This window comes from Phocoena phocoena, chromosome 20, assembly GCF_963924675.1.
Source record: "Phocoena phocoena chromosome 20, mPhoPho1.1, whole genome shotgun sequence".
Taxonomy (NCBI): domain Eukaryota; kingdom Metazoa; phylum Chordata; class Mammalia; order Artiodactyla; family Phocoenidae; genus Phocoena; species Phocoena phocoena.
This window is the reverse complement of record NC_089238.1, coordinates 51,005,697-51,024,788: the sequence shown is the minus strand read 5'-3', so window position 1 is coordinate 51,024,788 and position 19,092 is coordinate 51,005,697. Positions and strand designations below refer to the sequence as shown.

Here is a 19,092-nt window from a genome sequence, read left to right as displayed (position 1 = left end):
GATTGACAGCTCGGAAAAGTTTCCTTGTTTCTATATTATGCTAATCGCGGCCGCTCTCGCCGCCTCCCATTGGTCCGGAGTACCAGTCAATTTCCCTTTTGGGCCTGACGTCACAAGTGCTATAAAACTCAGCAATTGCTTTAAACTCTTCTTGCTGGATCAGAGGCTTTAAAATCTTTTTTTCATCTTCGAGCTGTAGCTCGGGCTGCTCGTCGGCTCGGCCTCTCCCCTTTTGCTCTCCGCCTCGCCTTTCCCCAGGACTTCGCTATTTCGCTTTAAAAAAAAAAAAAGGCAAGAAAGAACTCCGCTCCCCCCTCCCTTTCCTCCAGCCCGGCTGCACCTCTGTCTTGCACTTGGCACGGAGGGAGGAAGACCGCGAGGTTGAGAGAGAGAGAGAGAGGAAAGGAAAAAAAAAAAAAAAGCCAGGCAGAAGAGGAGGCGAGAAGCATGAAGTGTTAACTCCCCTGTGCCAAGGCCCGCGCCGCCCGGACAGCGGCCCGCCGCGCCTCCAGCCCCGAGCGGCCGCCGCGCGCGCCCCGCCTGCAGCCCGGGCCGGCGAGGCGAGCACTCCTTATGCAAAACGCGCAGCGGAGCGGCGAGCGGGGGACGCCGCGCACCCAGCCGGGCTCTTCTGGCTTCGCCGCCGCCGCCGCCGCCACCGCAGCCCGCAGAGGACCTTCCCGAGCCTGAAGCCGCCGGCTCGGCGCGCTAGGAGGCGAGCAGGCGAGGAGGGGCCGGGGCGAGCGAGCAAGCACATTGGCGTGAGCAGGGGGGAGGGAGGGCGGGCGCGGGGGGCGCGGGCAGGGCGGGGGGGTTGTGTGCGCGCTCGGAGGTTTCGGGCCAGCCACCGCCGCGCGAGCTAGAAGCGCCCCAGCCCGGCAAGCTGGCTCACCCGCTGGCCACCCAGCACAGCCCGCTGGCCCCTCTCCTGCAGCCCATCTGGCGGAGCGGCGGCGGCGGCGGCGGCGGCGGCAGGAGAATGGCATCAGAACTGGCAATGAGCAACTCCGACCTGCCCACCAGTCCCCTGGCCATGGAATATGTTAATGACTTCGATCTGATGAAGTTTGAAGTGAAAAAGGAACCGGTGGAGACCGACCGCATCATCAGCCAGTGTGGCCGTCTCATCGCCGGGGGCTCGCTGTCCTCCACCCCCATGAGCACGCCGTGCAGCTCGGTGCCCCCTTCCCCCAGCTTCTCGGCGCCCAGCCCGGGCTCGGGCAGCGAGCAGAAGGCGCACCTGGAAGACTACTACTGGATGACCGGCTACCCGCAGCAGCTGAACCCCGAGGCGCTGGGCTTCAGCCCCGAGGACGCGGTCGAGGCGCTCATCAGCAACAGCCACCAGCTCCAGGGCGGCTTCGATGGCTACGCGCGCGGGGCGCAGCAGCTGGCCTCGGCGGCCGGGGCCGGCGCCGGCGCCTCCCTGGGCGGCAGCGGCGAGGAGATGGGCCCCGCCGCCGCCGTGGTGTCCGCCGTGATCGCCGCGGCCGCCGCGCAGAGCGGCGCGGGCCCGCACTACCACCACCACCACCACCACCACGCCGCCGGCCACCACCATCACCCGACGGCCGGCGCGCCCGGCGCCGCGGGCAGCGCGTCCGCCTCGGCCGGTGGCGCGGGCGGCTCGGGCGGCGGCGGCCCGGCCAGCGCCGGGGGCGGCGGCGGCGGCGGCGGCGGAGGCGGCGGCGGCGGCGGCGGCGGCGGCGGGGGCGCGGCGGGGGCGGGGGGCGCCCTGCACCCGCACCACGCCGCCGGCGGCCTGCACTTCGACGACCGCTTCTCCGACGAGCAGCTGGTGACCATGTCGGTGCGCGAGCTGAACCGGCAGCTGCGCGGGGTCAGCAAGGAGGAGGTGATCCGGCTGAAGCAGAAGAGGCGGACCCTGAAAAACCGCGGCTATGCCCAGTCCTGCCGCTTCAAGAGGGTGCAGCAGAGGCACGTCCTGGAGTCCGAGAAGAACCAGCTGCTGCAGCAGGTCGACCACCTCAAGCAGGAGATCTCCAGGCTGGTGCGCGAGAGGGACGCGTACAAGGAGAAATACGAGAAGCTGGTGAGCAGCGGCTTCCGAGAAAACGGCTCGAGCAGCGACAACCCGTCCTCTCCCGAGTTTTTCATGTGAGTCTGACACGCGATCCCAGCTAGCCACCTTGATAAGTGCTCCGTGGGGGTCCGACTCGGGTGTGGGCTTGCCACTTCCAGAGCCTTACTCGCCACCGCCTCGCCCCCTCCCCTCCCGAGCTTGCCCCCCCCAGTTGCCCCCTGCGCGCACGCACACGCACACACACACACGCACACGCACACACACACACAACACACACCGTGCTCCGAGTTGGTGGTGGTGGCGACGGCTGTTTTGAAGTCGGGGAGGGGCAGGTTGTCTGGCTCATGCATTGCCAATCTGAAATTCTCCATAACTCGCTAGCTTGTTTGTTTTTTTTTTTTTTTTAACACTCCCCCCCCAACGTGCTCAATGTTCAGCGATCTCGGCAGAGTTCCTCATGCTCACCTTTGAAGCCCGCATCATTCACATATTTTTTTCTTCTTCAGTTCATGAGCTGGTGTTCATTTTCTGTGTGTGTGTGTTCGTATTGTTTGGATTTTTTTTTTTTTAATTAGAGTTTTTGGAGCTTGCTGTGTTACCTCCTTTTTTTTCCTCCCCACACTCCACCCTCACTCCCTCTCCACCCATCTCCTCTGAGATAAAAGAAAAAAAAGGAAAAAAAAAGCTAAGTTTTTTTTTTCTCCTCCTGAGTTCTTCGTATGAGATTGAGCTTGCAAAGGAAAAAAAAAAAATGTGAAATGTTATACACTTGCAGCGTGCTGAGTTCCATCGGGTTTTTTTGAGCATTGTTATGCTAAAATAGAGGGGAAAAATCCTCATGAACCTGCCACAATCAAGCCTGCATCAACCTTCTGGGTGTGACTCGTGAGTTTTGGTCCTTATGATGCCAAATCTGAGAGTTTAGTCTGCCATTTAAAAAACTCATTCTCATCTCATGCATTATGATGCTTGCTACTTTGTCTTAGCAACAATGAACTATAACTGTTTCAAAGACTTTATGGAAAAGAGACATTATATTAATAAAAAAAAAAAGCCTGCATGCTGGACATGTATGGTATAATTATTTTTTTCTTTTTTTTTTTTCCTTTTGGCTTGGAAATGGACGTTCGAAGACTTATGGCATTGGCATTCATACTTTTGTTTTATTGCCTCATGAGTTTTTTGAGTTCAGAACAAAAAAAGTGCAACCGTAGAGCCTTCTTCCCATGAAAGTTTGCATCTGCTCCAAAACTGCTTTGAGTTACTCAGAACTTCAGCCTCCCATTGTAAATGCACTGAAGGGATTCCTTGTTAAAGATGCCAGAATGGGTTAAAAAATTTAACACGGCCAACAGTAAAGAACTCTTAATGCTTTCTTTTTAATAAGAATGACTGCCCCACTGGGGGGACTAAAATTGTGCTGTTGCCGAAAGCAGTCTAAAATTTATTTTTTAAAAAAAGAAATCTGCCCCGTTATTTTTTTTGGTTTGTTTTCTTTTTCCTTTTTTTTTTTTTTTTTTTTTTTTTTGGCTTTTGGTCATTGTCAAATGTGGAATGCTATGGGTTTCTAGTATATAATTTAATTCTAGTTTTTATAATCTGTTAGCCCAGTTAAAATGTATGCTACAGATAAAGGAATGTTATAGATAAATTTGAAAGAGTTAGGTCTGTTTAGCTGTAGATTTTTTAAAAGATTGATGCACTAAATTGTTTACTGTTGTGATGTTAAGGGGGGTAGAGTTTGCAAGGGGACTGTTTAAAAAAAAGTAGCTTATACAGCATGTGCTTGCAACTTAAATATAAGTTGGGTATGTGTAGTCTTTGCTATACCACTGACTGTATTGAAAACCAAAGTATTAAAAGGGGAAACACCCCTGTTTATATCTGTAGGGGTATTTTACATTCAAAATGTATGTTTTTTTTTTCAAAATTAAAGTATCTGGGACTGAATTGCACTAAGATATAACCTGCAAGCATATAATACAAAAAAAATTTGCAAAACTGTTTAGAACGCTAATAAATGGATGCAGTTATAAAAAATGGCATTACTGCACAGTTTTAAGGTGATGCAGATTTTTTTACAGTTGTATTGTGGTGCAGAACTGGATTTTCTGTAACTTAAAAAAAAAATCCACAGTTTTAAAGGCAATAATCAGTAAATGTTATTTTCAGGGACTGACATCCTGTCTTTAAAAACAAAATGAAAAGTAAATCTTACCACAATAAATATAAAAAAATCTTGTCAGTTACTTTTCTTTTACATATTTTGCTGTGCAAAATTGTTTTATATCTTGAGTTACTAACTAACCACGCGTGATGTTCCTATGTGCTTTTCTTTCATTTTCAATTCTGGTTATATCAAGAGAAAGAATAATCTACAATAATAAACTGCATTTTTTTTTTTTTGATTCTGTACTCAGTTTCTTAGTGTACAGTTTAACTGGGCCCAACACTGCGTTAGAAGTGTAAAAGGCATCCTTTTCTCCAGAGGAAGGATTAATGGACAAGTGATGAGGCAATAATTCAGAGTGAAACATAGGCTGTTTTGTGAGGTGGAAGGCCAGTCCCTTCCAATAATTAGTAATATTTAATATAAATGTAAATTACAATCTCTCAAAATCCCCCTCCCCCAGAGTTTTCAGTTTTCAAATAAGTAGAGACATCATTGCCCTGGTGGAAACAAACAAACAAAAATCCCAACCAGAGAGCAGGGCCTTCTCAGCCTCGCCCTGAGCTTCTCATCCCACCACACACCCATCTAGAGGGAAACGAGCCCGGCAGAGAAGGCATTGGCAGAGGTGGCTTGGGCACATACGCATTCAATGGTAAAGATAAACAATTCTTGCCTTTTGGCTCAAATTGATTATTTTTCCTTCTTCCCTTACATGCCATGATTTTCTTGTTAGCAAGGCCTGACAGGATTTCACATCAACACTTTGGACAAATTACAGTTGTTTGTTTGTTTCTTAACTTTGAAGGTCATTTCTCTTAAATAGGAAAAAGAAAAGTCCACCTCTCACAGAAGTCCAAGTACGTATCTGGGTTTAAACTGTTATTAAATCATATTTCCCTGTGAATATTTAGCTGAGGGCTTCTCCACGTAGATGAGCTGGTAATGATTTCAGAGCACCTTAGCTCCTGGAATACAAGCAGAAAATAATGCCTGGTTGGAATAAAGGCTGTGCTTTGATTTATCGGTATTTACCCCAACACAGGCTATGTGTGCGGGCTCACTTAAAAGATCCCTTGGAAAGTCTGGAGCTACCTTCACTAACAGCATTGACCTATTTTTAAAATGACACAAATTCATGCAACTAATGTTACAAATTCATGCAGTTTGCATTCTTCAGCAACTTCCCCTAGATGGCTAATAGAACGTTAGACAAAGCCAACACTGTTTTGAAAATATAGCCAAACACGGTGACTTTTGTTTTATTTTGTTTTCTGTTCTTCAAAAAATAATAATAACAATAATATTGCAACTCTGAACGAAGGCCTGATTTTGAGGAAAACAGGTTGTGCTTGGCGCTGATGAGCTCTGGCCGGTGTGTCAGCCTTCCTACCCTTTTTCACAGAACATGAAGACAGTGGATAGGGCCCCTGAATCCACACTTTATTTTGCTTTAACACAGGTCTTGATAGTAAACCTACCTCCATGTGCTTGAAGTTAGCTGTTCTTCTCTGTCTCAGAGTTCTTGTTTTGTTTTGTTTTGTTTTTTTGGTCCGATCCCAACGAGGAGATTTGCAGTCTCCCCCTGTAGAAGCAGAAATATCGCTTATACAGGAAGCCCAGCATCAGACACAAAATTTTAGGCAAACATTTTCAAAATAACAGTGACCTGGATGGAGTTACTGCAGTTACCTCACGAGGAATGCCACTTGCGAAAAAATACAGTGGTCCAACAATTAAGCATTTTGCTAGGCCCCTACAAGGCCGTTTAATATAATAAGCAGATTTTTGCCCCAAATATGAAAAAGCCAAATACAGAGGTGCTGGCAAAAAAGTGAGGTTTTGGTGGCTGCCTTTAAGAGAAGGCTAACTCCTAATGAAAGGCACTTTCAGAAATAACCATTACTAAAAACTTTGAAATGTAATGAGAGTGGTGAACACAAATACATGCTTTTTTTTTTTTTTAACAAAGAAATCCTGCCTGAGTGCCCTTACTACAAATAAGTCTCTACATTTTTTTTTTAATCATGTAAGGAAATCTAGCTTTCCCTTTACACTGCATTTGAGTCTTTGTCTAAATAGTGTTAAAATTCCTTTCATTCCAAATACAGAACTGAGCCCACTCACAAGTTGGAGCCATCGGTGGGATACACCACATTTTGGAAGCCCCACAGCGTCATGTGCTTACCCGTGTGTTCACAAAATGAAATATACGTGAGAACTGTATTTTTATTATTTTTATTACTATCTGCAGTCATGGAAAACAGCCTACCCCTGACTTCTGTTTAGTTTCCTTTTTTAAAAAATAAATGTGTTAAGAGATGAAAGCTATTAAACGTATAAGCTCCATGCTACTTAACTGTGCCTCCTGTCTGAGGATCATACAGACCCACAGAAAAGCACGCTGGTGTTTCTTACTTTACGATGCGCCAGAATGAATAGATGCGATTGTTTTCAACCTGTAATATTGGTTTTTTTTAAAAAAGCCACTGAAATTTACAAGGTATATGCGTTGATGTGAAGGGAAGTGTCACAGAAGGTTAACAGCTAGCATTTTTAAAGCCTATGTAGACATGCACACTCTAAACAGTACTTTTTCACGCTTCGTTGTTTCTCTGGCAGATAATTCTACTAAGAAGAAAAATAAATAAATAATTGACACCCCCCCCTCCCCAAGCAGATGCCATGGGCAGAAGCTTTAACAGAGCCGAGCACCCTGATTTTCTCTCGGGCCCTGGATAGTATTGTATTTATCAGTGATGTCAAACGTGGTCACTCATCAGACAGAGCCGTAAGTGAAACCAATGTTAGTTAAGTACACCCCCTCCGTGTGCTTTTTTTTCCCTCCCCCTTCTCTGCTCTCAGGCATCCGCAAACTCACCTCCCATGTTTTCTTTTTCTTCCAGAACCGTGTAACAATTTTTTACAATGTATCCGACACATTAATAGATTGACATCAAATAGGCAGAGATTCTACTTCCTGATCTCAGTGAGGAAATGATGTGTAGATAATCATATTTATCTGCCTTCATGCGTAACCACCTGGGCTCTCAACGGAGGCCATTCCAATGCGAGAGGCTCTATTTATTACTGAAGGTGGGATTCTAAGGCTCTGAGCTTTTCCCCCTCACACCCTTACCCCGGTAGTTTTTATTCAGTAGCGTTGATTCGAGATACTTCCGCTCTGAAATAGGACCTCCCCTTGCCAAACCACCAGCTTTAAGGTTAAACACGGCGTACAGGGGGGGCAGATGGTGACCACACTTGCAAACATGGGGCGCAGCCGTCTCAGTAGCCACATTCCCAGCGTGTCCTTGTCTGAAATGACTGAAGTGGCTCGTGACACATTCAGAGGTTCCCGAGTACAGTAGTTGGAAGGTTTTTGCTGTTGTCTTTGTTCTTGGTTCAGACCAACTTACTTCCGTATTCACCCTTGGCTTGATCAAATGTACTCCCCCGGTGTTCTAGGCCAATCAATGTATTTAAAAGTCCGCTGGCCACACAGGTATCTCAATATTTTGCCTGTCGGTAGTTAAAGACTAACAGAGATAGGTTGCAAGACTGAGGTCCACGAGGGACAACCTTTAGCCGTCTGATTTCCGTGCCAGTAAAACACACAGCCAAAGCCGTGGGGCTTACTTCTCATATAAACATGGGATCAGAGAGGCTAGGAAGCCAGGTTCACCCGCTTTACACTGCTCGTCCGCGAGGCTCCCCACTGCGATTTACTTTCGTTTGATTTATTTTTAAATCTTGTCCCTTTTCTTGAAGAAATGTCTTCATTCTTAGGGAAGAGATAACTACCGTGAGAGGATATCCTTTTTACCACTTCTGATTATTACTCAGGAGGCTAGATGAATAATTTGGGGTCGGTGCCTTCCTTGTTGTCCAGAGTAAAATAAGAGAAACCTAGTTTGTTCTCACTCTGGGCCCATCCTAAACTTGAAAGATGTCCCAAGTCCAAGGCTGGGCGGACAGTAGCCATAAGGGAGGTGGTCCAGCCCTCCAGCCCACTGAATCAGGATGAGTCCGTTTGTTTTTGTATTTGTTTAAAAACAGAGCAGGAGCCTTCACCCACCTTCTGATAACACTGCTTTTCTCACTTTTGATATAAATCTTCAAAATCTAGACATCACACAGCCCCAGAAAAGGGAAATTCTCTCCAAGCCTGGCTCCACCACGGCTCTTGAACAAACCCAGCTCTGTCTGGCATTTTTTTTTTCTCCAGCGGGGGTAGGGGACAGGGTGAGAGAATTTCAGTCTCCCAGGCTGTCTCATGATTGCCGGGGCATAAAGAAGTACAGTCCTGCAACAATGTGGGAACATCTTTACCCTTTAGAGAGGGACAAAACAAAAAACAAAGCAAATCAAATTGCTTGGCACGAAGGCGTAGCAAAACCCCAGGCTCTCCATTCCTTGTAGCATCTGTGGGAGGTGAGAAATGAGGCAAGCCAGAGAGAATGGTGACGCAGACTTCGAAGGCAAGGGTCACCCAGTGTACACATTTGCACACAGGTGCAAACCAGGTTCAGCTGTCCGTTTCTTTCCTGTATGTTCACGTGTGTTTCTGTTTCGAAAATTTTAGAGATCGAACCCCAATTAAGAGCCCCGAGGAAATTGCAAATGTCTTAATTTGGGGGCATTTATAAATATTTCAATCTGTGATTTTGCAGTGGGGACATCTGAGACATTGGATGTGTTACGCCCATATTTCTGTGGTCACCGCAGTAGGTTTGATGGCATCGTGACTGTTTTTATTGCTTAAATTTGAAAGCCCTTTGTGTGTTTTCCCTAAGTTTGCCCACTATAACAAGGCCAATATAGAAAGAACACATCAACGGCACGCAGAAATCAGACCTTTCTATGAATGTGCATCAGAGTTGGACAGTTTTAAGAAATTCACAAAATGCATTTTCCACAGAGAGGCTGTGATTGGGACGCACAGTTCTCTACCCAGATCGTAGTCATCTGCTAAGCACCTCTTCCCTGTTGAACACAATTCATTTTCTTTTCCTTTCTTTTTGTCAAGTAACAATTTTTTCTATAATTAGAACTCCGGATTGCAAAATCGCATTCCTCCCTTCTCCACAGATTCTTGGATCTTTAGTTACGACGATTAGAAAGGGGCATTAATTCAAGAAGGGAGGATGAGGGAGGGGTGTCTGTGGAGCTTTGGGAGAGGAGGAGAGGAAGTAGAAATAGTTCTGTGCTCACCTCCCCACGCCCCCTTGGCCTCCACCCAGCCCAGGCCTGGGTGTGAGTTACACGCTGGGGATTTGGATTCTGAATTTATTCTAAATATTCTGATCACCAACCTTGAGTGTTTCCAAGCTAAGATGCCAAAGAATGGTTTTTCCTTGTGGTTGGTTCTTTCGGTTAGGAAATAGGAGAGGCCATGAAACCTTATAGAACTGGGCGAGGAGGCGTGGTAACCGCTCTCCTGAGAGAATCCCCAAAAAAGGATGGTTGTGAAGGGAATCCTGGCCTGAAAACTCCGGTCAGCAGTGCCGAGTTCCCTTTTGCAACCAAAATCTGTCCTGGTTCTGCATGACTTCATCCACTTCTGGAAGCCTGTGGAAGTGGGTTTCTGGTCTCCTTTGGGGGATTTTCCAGAAGGAAAGCAGGCCTGAGGGTCCCAGAAAAATAGGCAATCCCAAACTAGGCCCAGAGGAGCAGAGGGCAGGTAGCGGCTGGTGTGCAGGGGCTGGGGGGAGTATTACTAACAAGAGACGGACCTTGGCTTATGACCCCCAGTTGCCAGAGGTCAACTCTAGGTCATTCCTAGGGCCCTAGCTTCCCACCAGGCTAGATGTGTTTGCAGGGTGACTGACAGCCCTCTGGCAGACCCTGAAATCCCCGTGATCCCTAAAAGCAATAGAGATGTCCTTAGCTCCAGGGCTTTGGCCCCTTACCACCTGGTCCCTGTCCCATCCCAGTGTCCTCTCTATAATTTCTGGCACCTCTACCCACCATGCCTAGTCACCAGGGCCATCAGAGAGACTCAGAAATCACTGCCTTGTACCAGAAGGCAGTCACCTAAGCTGAGCCTTTGGACCCATTAAGTCACTTCTGGGGCAGGTCCAGTGCAGACAAAGGCAGGGATGCAGAGAAGAGCTGGGAAGTGGCTCTGGCATGTCTAAGGCCAGCGGGAGCTTCCCATGCCAAGGACTTTGAAGCCTGGAATGAAGAAGATGAAGGCGGGGAGGATGCTGAGGTCCCGTCTCCCAGTTTCCATGCATCCCCTCTCCCCACGCATGCATGCCCTGCACCCTCCACCCCGCCCGACCCCCCTCCCGGTCTACATTTGTTCTGCGGGGCCCATTCACTCTGGGCATCACTGCCCTGGCCAGGTGCACTCCGCATCCTCAGGGTCCCCTGGCCACTGCATCAAGCGTAGAAGGACAGGAAGCAGGGCCGGCGCGGTCGGGTCCGGCGGCTGCCTGAGGCCAAGAGGAGTCCTCGCGTGCCTCAGGCCCTGGGCTGCGCCCCGGGGGACCAGTCGCAGGCTCAGGACGCTAACAAAGCGGCTCCCCTCCGAGATGCCCGCGCCCGTGCTGGGGCACCACCGGCGGCCACTCCCAGCAAGCCCCAGGGCCCCACACCCACCCGGTGCCCGCGACCCAGCTGGGTACTTGGATTTGTATTGGGATTTGGTTTAAGGTTTCCAAGAGGACTGCCCTGGCCACAGTGGAGCCCTTGGGGACATTGAAAATACCTGCTCTGCTGTGCTCTGGGGTGGGCGCATGGAAGGAGGGAGTGGGGTTCAGCCCTAAAAGGCTCCGCCTTTCACCTTGGGACAACCCCCGTCCCACCTTCCAGCTGCCCCAGGAACCTTCTGCAAATAAGAGCATCAGCTCCAGATCATTTGATTTTGACTCTATTAATTTTCCGGCCCATTTCCAGATCTAGATTTTTTTTTTTTTTTTTCCTGCTCTGGTTAGAGACAGTGAAGAGGCAAAAGAAAAAGAAGGAAATCTAGATAGACTGTTTTAAAATCTTTCTAGAAATCTCCATACAGTTGGGGTTTTCCTTGATAGAGTTTGACGTTTATTGTAGAGGAAAGCTACTCAGGAAAACTTTATTAGGATTTCACCCACAGCTCCAGCAAGAGGGGCTTGCTTGCATTCCCAGATTTAACACAGTTGCTGTCAAATCTCAGGCACTCAGAAACTGTCTAAAGAGGAGAAACTTTAAAACAACTAATTTCAGAAGGGAGACCTTCCATGTAGGATTTTTTTCTTACAGGGACCTTCAGTTTTTTGGATCCTTGAGTGTGAAGCAGTCAAGCATCATTGCACCTTCTCAAATAAATTCCCCCCCCCCCGGCTTTTTTCCTTTTTCTTTGCTCAAGGAAGGATTCATAAATGTGCAGATAAATATGTTGAAACAAAAGCAATGATCTCAGCATCTGACGCACTTTTACACTGTCAGATTCTACTGAAATCTTTTTTCTTAGACTGGGGGAAACCCGCAGTCATCATTCTCAGATGAAATCTGTTAAAAGATGATAGTTGAGTCTGTTTTCAGGCAATGGATCCAACATATTCTTTCATCTGCCATTTATCTATCTATCTAATCTATTTATGGAACTGTAACACATTGTAGGGGGTAGGCTATTAAAAGATAAATCTACCATTTCCACATTAGGACACAGACATGGTCACACGACAGAGTTCTTTTTGGTCTACTCTACGTGTTGGTAGGCGGGAGCCAAACCTAGCCTGAATGGTCTGTCTTAGAATAATGATCTTCCCATAAAACCTTCGCTGGACTTGGCATGACTCAGAGCACCGCAGAGGTCAGAGACTCAGAGCACCTGTATGTTCTCAGGGTGCACTGTCCGTGTTAATTCCCTGCACTGTACCGGTAGTGAGACCTTTAAAATCTTCCTTGGAATATCACTGTACATTCCTATGCTATTTTAAAAGTACTATTTAATGGTTAGGTAAATAGGTCCCACTTTTCAAGGCTCTGTGCTAGCAGACATCTGGCTTCGACTACACCGCTGCGGTCAGGATGGAAAATCTCCTCTCCTGCTCCGCTGTGAGACCCCTTTGCCCTCCACCACCCTTCCCCAGTGACTAGCCTAGGTGAAGGTGATGAGAACAGAAAATGGCAATGGCTTTTGGACCCTATTCAGGTGTGCAAACAGAATCTCTCTCTCCTCAGCTTTTGAAAGTAAATGCCTCGATAACAGGATGGGCTCCCCAGGTGGCCAGAGAATAGAGGTCATCTTGAGGAAAGGGACACCAGTGATCTAAAAAGGACATCTACTTTATGAGATTTCAGGCAAGATTCCAAATACGCATTTAATGAGGTCCGATTCTTTTTCTCCAGAAATAACAGAGGCTATGAGTGAGCTGGTCAGGAAGGCAAACGGGCATTTTGCAAAGTCTCCGTTCAATTATTGCTTTGTAATATTGTTCTAAAATTGAAAAACGCCTCACGAGTCTATGATCTCCTGTAAATATTCCTTGCAGAAGCTTAACATACGTTTGCACTGCCCCAAAGGAATTACAAAAATATTCCCTCCACAATCTCTTAAGCTTTTAAACTCTATTCACTAGCATTTCTAAAAGAATCTGTTGTTCCTAAAGACTTTTTTTTTAAGTGACCTTATATGGGAAGTTTTCTTGTTTTGTTTTGTTTGTTTGTTTGAGATTAGCCATTTGAAGTTGAAATGGAGAATAATTGATATCACAGATAACACTTCCAGGTTTTATAACTTCAGTATGTGTCTTGTTTCTTTCTTTTTTTTTTTTTTTTTGGCATAGAAATAATTTATTTGGCAAAAGATTAGTGTATACTCTGACATGAAAGAGTATTTTGTGCCGTAATGTTTTAAAAGCATTTCTAACGTGAAATGTGGATGAAAGTCCATGATGTATTTGGGGCAGCTCTGACAGATATGAATACAAATTTGTTTATATGAGTATCTTAATGCATAGTCAGACTATTTAGATAAAGGGAACTGGGAAAATTATAGAGTTACGCTAAATGAAAATTTAAGTAAAAGATTCTGTCAGTTACAGCAGCCTACAGATTTCAGCAGGTGTATGCGTTGTGTGTATTTTTTCACACCAATTGTAAAGTAATTCAAATAAAAGTGGGGCAGATTAAAGAAGAGTAACTGAATCTCCACGTTGGAAAAAAAATCAGATTGACTCACTGGTGTATCACAGTTATTGTACCCAGATTGACTGTAAGCATGTTGAATTTTTTAAATTAGATTTTAAATATATTTTGACAGTCTGAACTTGTAGAGTATGGCTAACTAGGGGGAGAAATGACAGGTCTGCTTTGTTATTAAACTGCTGTCTGGAAAATATTGGACTCCGTACAGTAAATGATAATTATTTTGCCACTTACATTAGTATAGCTAATAGCAATAAGGGGTTTTTGAACCATAGAAAGCTAACTACTTTGAATTACTGTGCTTTGTTATTCACTGTGAAGCAAAAAGACTTTTTTTTTTTTCTAAAGCAATCTCATTTTCATATTACCGTTCTAAGCATTCTCTGCTACTAATTTAAACAGAGAGGAAGTTAATAAATAAAAGGGTGGTCTCTAAATGGTTCTATTTGTTAAGAGAACGCCTGCAATTAAGGTCATCAGTACCAGCAGAATAGACCAGGGCCATGGAAGAGGAGGGGGGAAGATGGAAGAGAAACAGGCCCTAGTAAAGAGCCAGGGTTTGGTTTTGGTTCCCTGGGGATGGGCAGTCTTTGAACACTTGAGAGACACCCATCAGAGACCATTCATATCCTCCTCCACTGTGAACCCAGGATCGCTTGGTTCTCTGAACTGAGGGCAGCTCTAAAGCTGATCCAGGCTGCCAGGCCAGTGGGCATCACTGTCTCAGCCCCCCCAGGACCAGAGCAAGAGTGAAGAGGGGTCGTTGATAAAGCATCCCACGCCATTCTCTTCCATGTGAACCCTTCCTCTGGCAGGGCTGAGACCAGGATGCCAAAGCAAATGGACCTAAATCACTCTTCTTTTGGTCTCATTCTGCCCTCTTCATAGGTAGTTAGGCTGCCTTGAACATACTGTCCTTCTAAAGCCCTCTTCATGGTTATTAATGACCCTTTGTTTATTTTAATATATTTACTAAATCAGGTACCCAAGGGAATCCTCTACATCAGTGATGTGAAAAATCCTGTTGCCTGAAGTCCAAGAGGTACATCTTGATTTCTGATTTGCATGTGCTTGTTTTAGTGCATTTTCCATGAGGGAGACAGCAAGCAAGCAAAGCAAGTGAGGAATGCTGATCGTTTTCGAGGTGCGAAGGTCTCCTGCTTTAGTGGTTTTAGTATTGGGGTTTCACATGTACGTATATGGTGATACCAGATGCTGAAGTGAAGGATGCATTGTGTGTTGAGATGAGCATGCATGCATTTTTATATTGACTTCATGACGTCGGTGTGGTGTACAGAGTACTAATCCAGTCCGAGTAGATCTCAGACCTTTAGCCTTAACTAGCGTGAGTCTGTTGACTCATCTTTATATCTGAATGTCAGACAATTTGCGTTGTCCCCCTCCTGTGTCCAAATGTGAGTTTGGAGCCACGCCTCCCTTCAAATGTAGGCAGAGGGAGGCAGAAATGTGATTTTCACCTATGAAAAAAAATGAAATTAAGCTATTTAAATGGGTTTTCAATTACAGGGATCCCGGGGTGAATTTAATTATGAATCCTCTTCGTTTAGAGAGCTAGACCAACACTCTTACACCAATAATTACTTAGTGTTATCGTTTTATGTATTCCTGTTACGTCTTATTGGCTAATGGAATGAAGTTTGACTTTTTTTTTTTTTTTTTTTTTTAAATTTGCTTGCTGAGAAATTTGCATGAAATACAGCTTTGGGTTTAAGTCCCACCGTCAAATTGCTACTGTTTAAGAAGGAGACACTTTAAGAATCCAGTGAATTGAGGGTGTCAGGAAACAGACCCGGATTTTTTCCCGCTCTTCTGATATGGTATCTGATTACTTACTTTTACACGTTATTATAAGGACAGGCTTTGAATAACTGGACTGTGAATATTTAACATGATTTCTTTCCTAGCCTTAAACAAAATTAACATTTTCTTTAATAGCTCTCATACATAGATTTTAACTAAGTGTACACCTTTGGGATTAATTTGTGTATCCTTGTGTATGCATGCCATACCAATACTTTATTCCTTTCTCTTTCTATTCCTTTCTTTTATCCCTGTCCTTATAATTGCAGTTTGAAAGCCATCTATTAAATATAATGATCCAGACACACCGGGCAGGTTTTGTTACACCGAAACCATCCATTTTGAGCAAAGAGTTAATGAACTTTTAAGGCAAGGTTCACCTGGGTCTTGACCGCCCCCCCCCCCCACCGTAATATTTCATATAAGGTTACTGGCGGGAGAGAAATCAAATTTCAGCTGTGAACATGATTGACAGGTGAGAGTGAGGAAGAGAAAGGCATTTGGCTAGATGGGGAATTTGGAGAGGAGGACAATTCCTCCAAGTTACTCTGTGGTATTAGATATTATAAGCTGATATATGAAAAGTTCGATACTTGATACTCCTGGGAGAGTTACTTAGTTTATTTTCAGAAAGTCACTTTGGTTAAGAGACTTCAGTCCTGGAAGCCAAAAATGGGGAATCACTAGCTTTCTGCTGTCTTGCTGATTTCCACTATGTACAACTTTGTGGCTTATTTTTGGCAATTTTCTAGGCTAGAGTGTGAGAATTAAATCACAAGCCATTTGGGGAGGCATTTGATTATTTTATTTATTCTCAGAAACACAGTCTAGATTATATTCTGGTTCTTGGGCATATTACAGAATAGTCATCCTAAGTGGTATCACAAAAAGATCAAATTCTCCATTTTCATAGCATCCCTTGATCCTAACATTTTCCATTAGTGCACGTTCCAGCTTAACATACGCAAATCTACCCAAGTGCATGATTTATCAAGGTTGTGCCTTCTAAGCAAAGTCTTCTAACATGACGATCAAGAGAGACGACAATCCCACACTGCTGTTTGATGTCAGTTTCTCCATGGTCGCATCCCTGGGTCAGGTGGGATGTTAGCATCGTCACCGTGGAAAGAAGTGATGGTGTTGTTTGACCCTAAGACAAAGAGTGGCTTTGGAGTTCACCTTAGAGGCTGTCTCTTAGCGTGAATTGTCAAAAGGAGGTAACACAACTACTCGTGGTTGGCACCAAAACTGAAAGCAGGCCTTTGATACATGCTCTTTTCATCTTGTGTGTTGAAACACTAATTTCAGGAGATACTGGCGGACCTTAGCCTGCTGATGTGTATGCTCTACCCATTACAGATGTTCCTGACATTGGCTAAGACCCATCCGGATGCAACCGAGCCTTAACAGAGCTGCCTTGGGGCAGGGCAGGTCGGACACATATAACATAGGGGAGAGGCCTGTTGGTAGCTTTCCTGTCACCCGCGGGAGTTTCCTGATGGAACTTGTAAAAACAGCTCTTCCCGGGTTCTAAGTACCCGTCACTTTTTTTTTTTTCCTAGTCTTAACAATTAGCTGAGTGGATATGTTTTATCCTGACTGTACCTATGCTGACGTGAATTCAAACCAATGTAAGGAAGGCTTTACTCTGTTATGAACTGGGATATAAACAAAAAACACAGTAAAAGGACTCCGAAATCTTGTTTCTACTTTGTATAACGTGTCCTCCCACGTTGCCAGGAATCACCCAGAAATAAAACGCAAGCATGGTTTCCCAACGTCCAGTGTCAATGTGAGCACAGCTATTTAATTCCAACGTAAAATTAAAGATGTCATAAGCATATTTCCTTTGCAGAGTCCATCAAAATATTTTAACAGAAATGGTGAATGAGGTGTTCTCAGGCAAAGGCCATGGGAAAACACAGACAGTAAGTTTTCGTCTCCTGGTGCCTCGGTTTGAAAGGCCCAAGTGAGAACCGTGGCTGGTCTTGACTGTGGCTTCACTGCAGACCCCTCAGGGCCTCTTGGTACTCAGTTTTTAGAGTAACTGCCCCGTCCTGGAAGACAGCAAGGGGTAGGATGCTGTCTGGCACGCAGATCTGGAGAGCAGACCAGTCCGTCACAGATGCCATGAGTATGTCTTAAGCACATTACATCACTGTATTTGTTGGCACTGAGAAAATAAGGGAAAATAATTCTGTTTAAAGCGTTTTATTACTGGGACTAACTGACCTAATTGTTTGTTGTTGTTGTTTGTTTAATCAGATTATGCTCCTGCCTAAGCCCCCCCATCCCCCTTTCCATACAAGGCTGCCTAATGTCTTCCTTTCTGTGGACACCGGCCCACTAGTGAGCAGATTTAATCAATTAATTATGGCAGAGCAGGTACAGGGCAAGCAGCTCAATGAACTCACATTATTTCCAGTCAACGTTAGAATGCTATCAAAGGGGCTGCCGTAAAGAAAGGAACATTATGCGTTTGGGAGCATTTGGGGGGTGGGGGGAAGGAAGAAGGAATTTTTGCACTAGTATAGCACTCGTTATTTAAAACAAAATGATGCTTCTGTAAAGAGCTTTCGTTCTAAAAGCACACATTCAGTCACCTGCCAAAATCTCAGATTTATTGCTGCCGTTCACAGATGCCAATGTTGAAACTCTCCTCGCCTGCCGCTTGCTGAGTCTTTCATTTCCTCGATCCAAAAATTACTGTAAAGTTGTTGTTTAGTGTCTGCCTTTTTTTTTTTTTTTTTGCTTTTCCTGGCACCTAATGAAATTATCAGCAATAAATGAGCTATACAGAAGGGTTGGGTTTGCTTTTATTTATTTATTTTGTTTTTTGGTCTTTTTTTTTTTTTTTTGGCAGTATTTGGAAAATGCTGGGACAGGGGTAAGCCGGTGGGAACATTCGGAGTGCCTCCCTTTCCAGCGTCCACAGGAAATGAAGCTATTAGCATTTATATAATTTCAGATGGGAACTAATACTGAGGGTGGGAGTGGGGAGGAAGTTTCAGGTGTTGAGTGGGAAACAACACGGCCCTGACCTCCAGTATAAACTGCTGGAAGATATTACCACCTAATTAACAATCCAGGGGCGCATCCTACACCTTCATCACTGGTGAGGTGAAAATGACAAAAAAGAGAGGAAGGGAGTTTGTTTTTTGCCATTCCCTCAGCAAGCAATCATCCTCTAATGACGGGTCATCCACATGCAGCAAGTGACGATTTCTTTTTAGTCCTTTGAGTCTATAGAAAAGCACAGTAACTTCATTTGCTGGCAGGTAGGCAGTAGAGGTGAGAATTGAATTGATCTGAAATTGACCCTGCGGTCACGCCTCCTATTAAATTGGGTTCTTCAGACAAAGTTTCTTTTCTTCTTCCTGGGCTCCTGCCAGCAGCCAAGCTGAGTCTTGAGTGGGGTGGGGTTGAGGTGCAATTATTTAAAGGGATTCTGACCCCAGGGTTGAACCCCCAACGCAAAGTTACTCAGGATGGAGACCTTTCGTTACAGATGGTGCTTAATTAAAGGGCTTGAGTCTACCGCGATGGCGGGCCTCCGATTTGTTTATATTTTAGAATGAGGTTCGTTCCTGATGTACAAGAAATGGCGGAGGAAGCATCTCTGACTGGGCTGAAAGTTTTGAATGGAGAATAGAATTTTCTGTTTCCTTTTAAATTTCTCTTCCTTATTTAACCGCCCCCCCCCCACCCCGCCTCTTTCTGATGGAGCCATTAAAGGCCTTTCAATAAATCTTAGGGTGCACACGATACCTTTGACAGTGTTGGAAATCCTGCCTTGCTTTTCAGATGGCCAGGCGAGCCTGCTGGACAGGAGGCCTGGCCTCTCTCACCTCCCAGCGGCGAGGGTCGCCAAGAGAGATCAGCAATTCCTTCACTCATTTTGACCTTTTGGACCTCAGCTGAG

General features: G+C 45.5%; 1 protein-coding gene across 1 annotated transcript; it reads left to right on the top strand.

Moving 5' to 3' along the window:
- Window positions 1-828: 828 nt before the first annotated feature.
- Window positions 829-2,703, top strand: MAF (MAF bZIP transcription factor). The gene has a single exon (XM_065898976.1). It carries the CDS (start codon window positions 980-982, stop codon window positions 2,120-2,122), a length of 1,143 nt encoding a protein of 380 aa, XP_065755048.1. The 5' UTR covers window positions 829-979; the 3' UTR covers window positions 2,123-2,703.
- The last annotated feature ends 16,389 nt before the right edge of the window (window positions 2,704-19,092 follow it).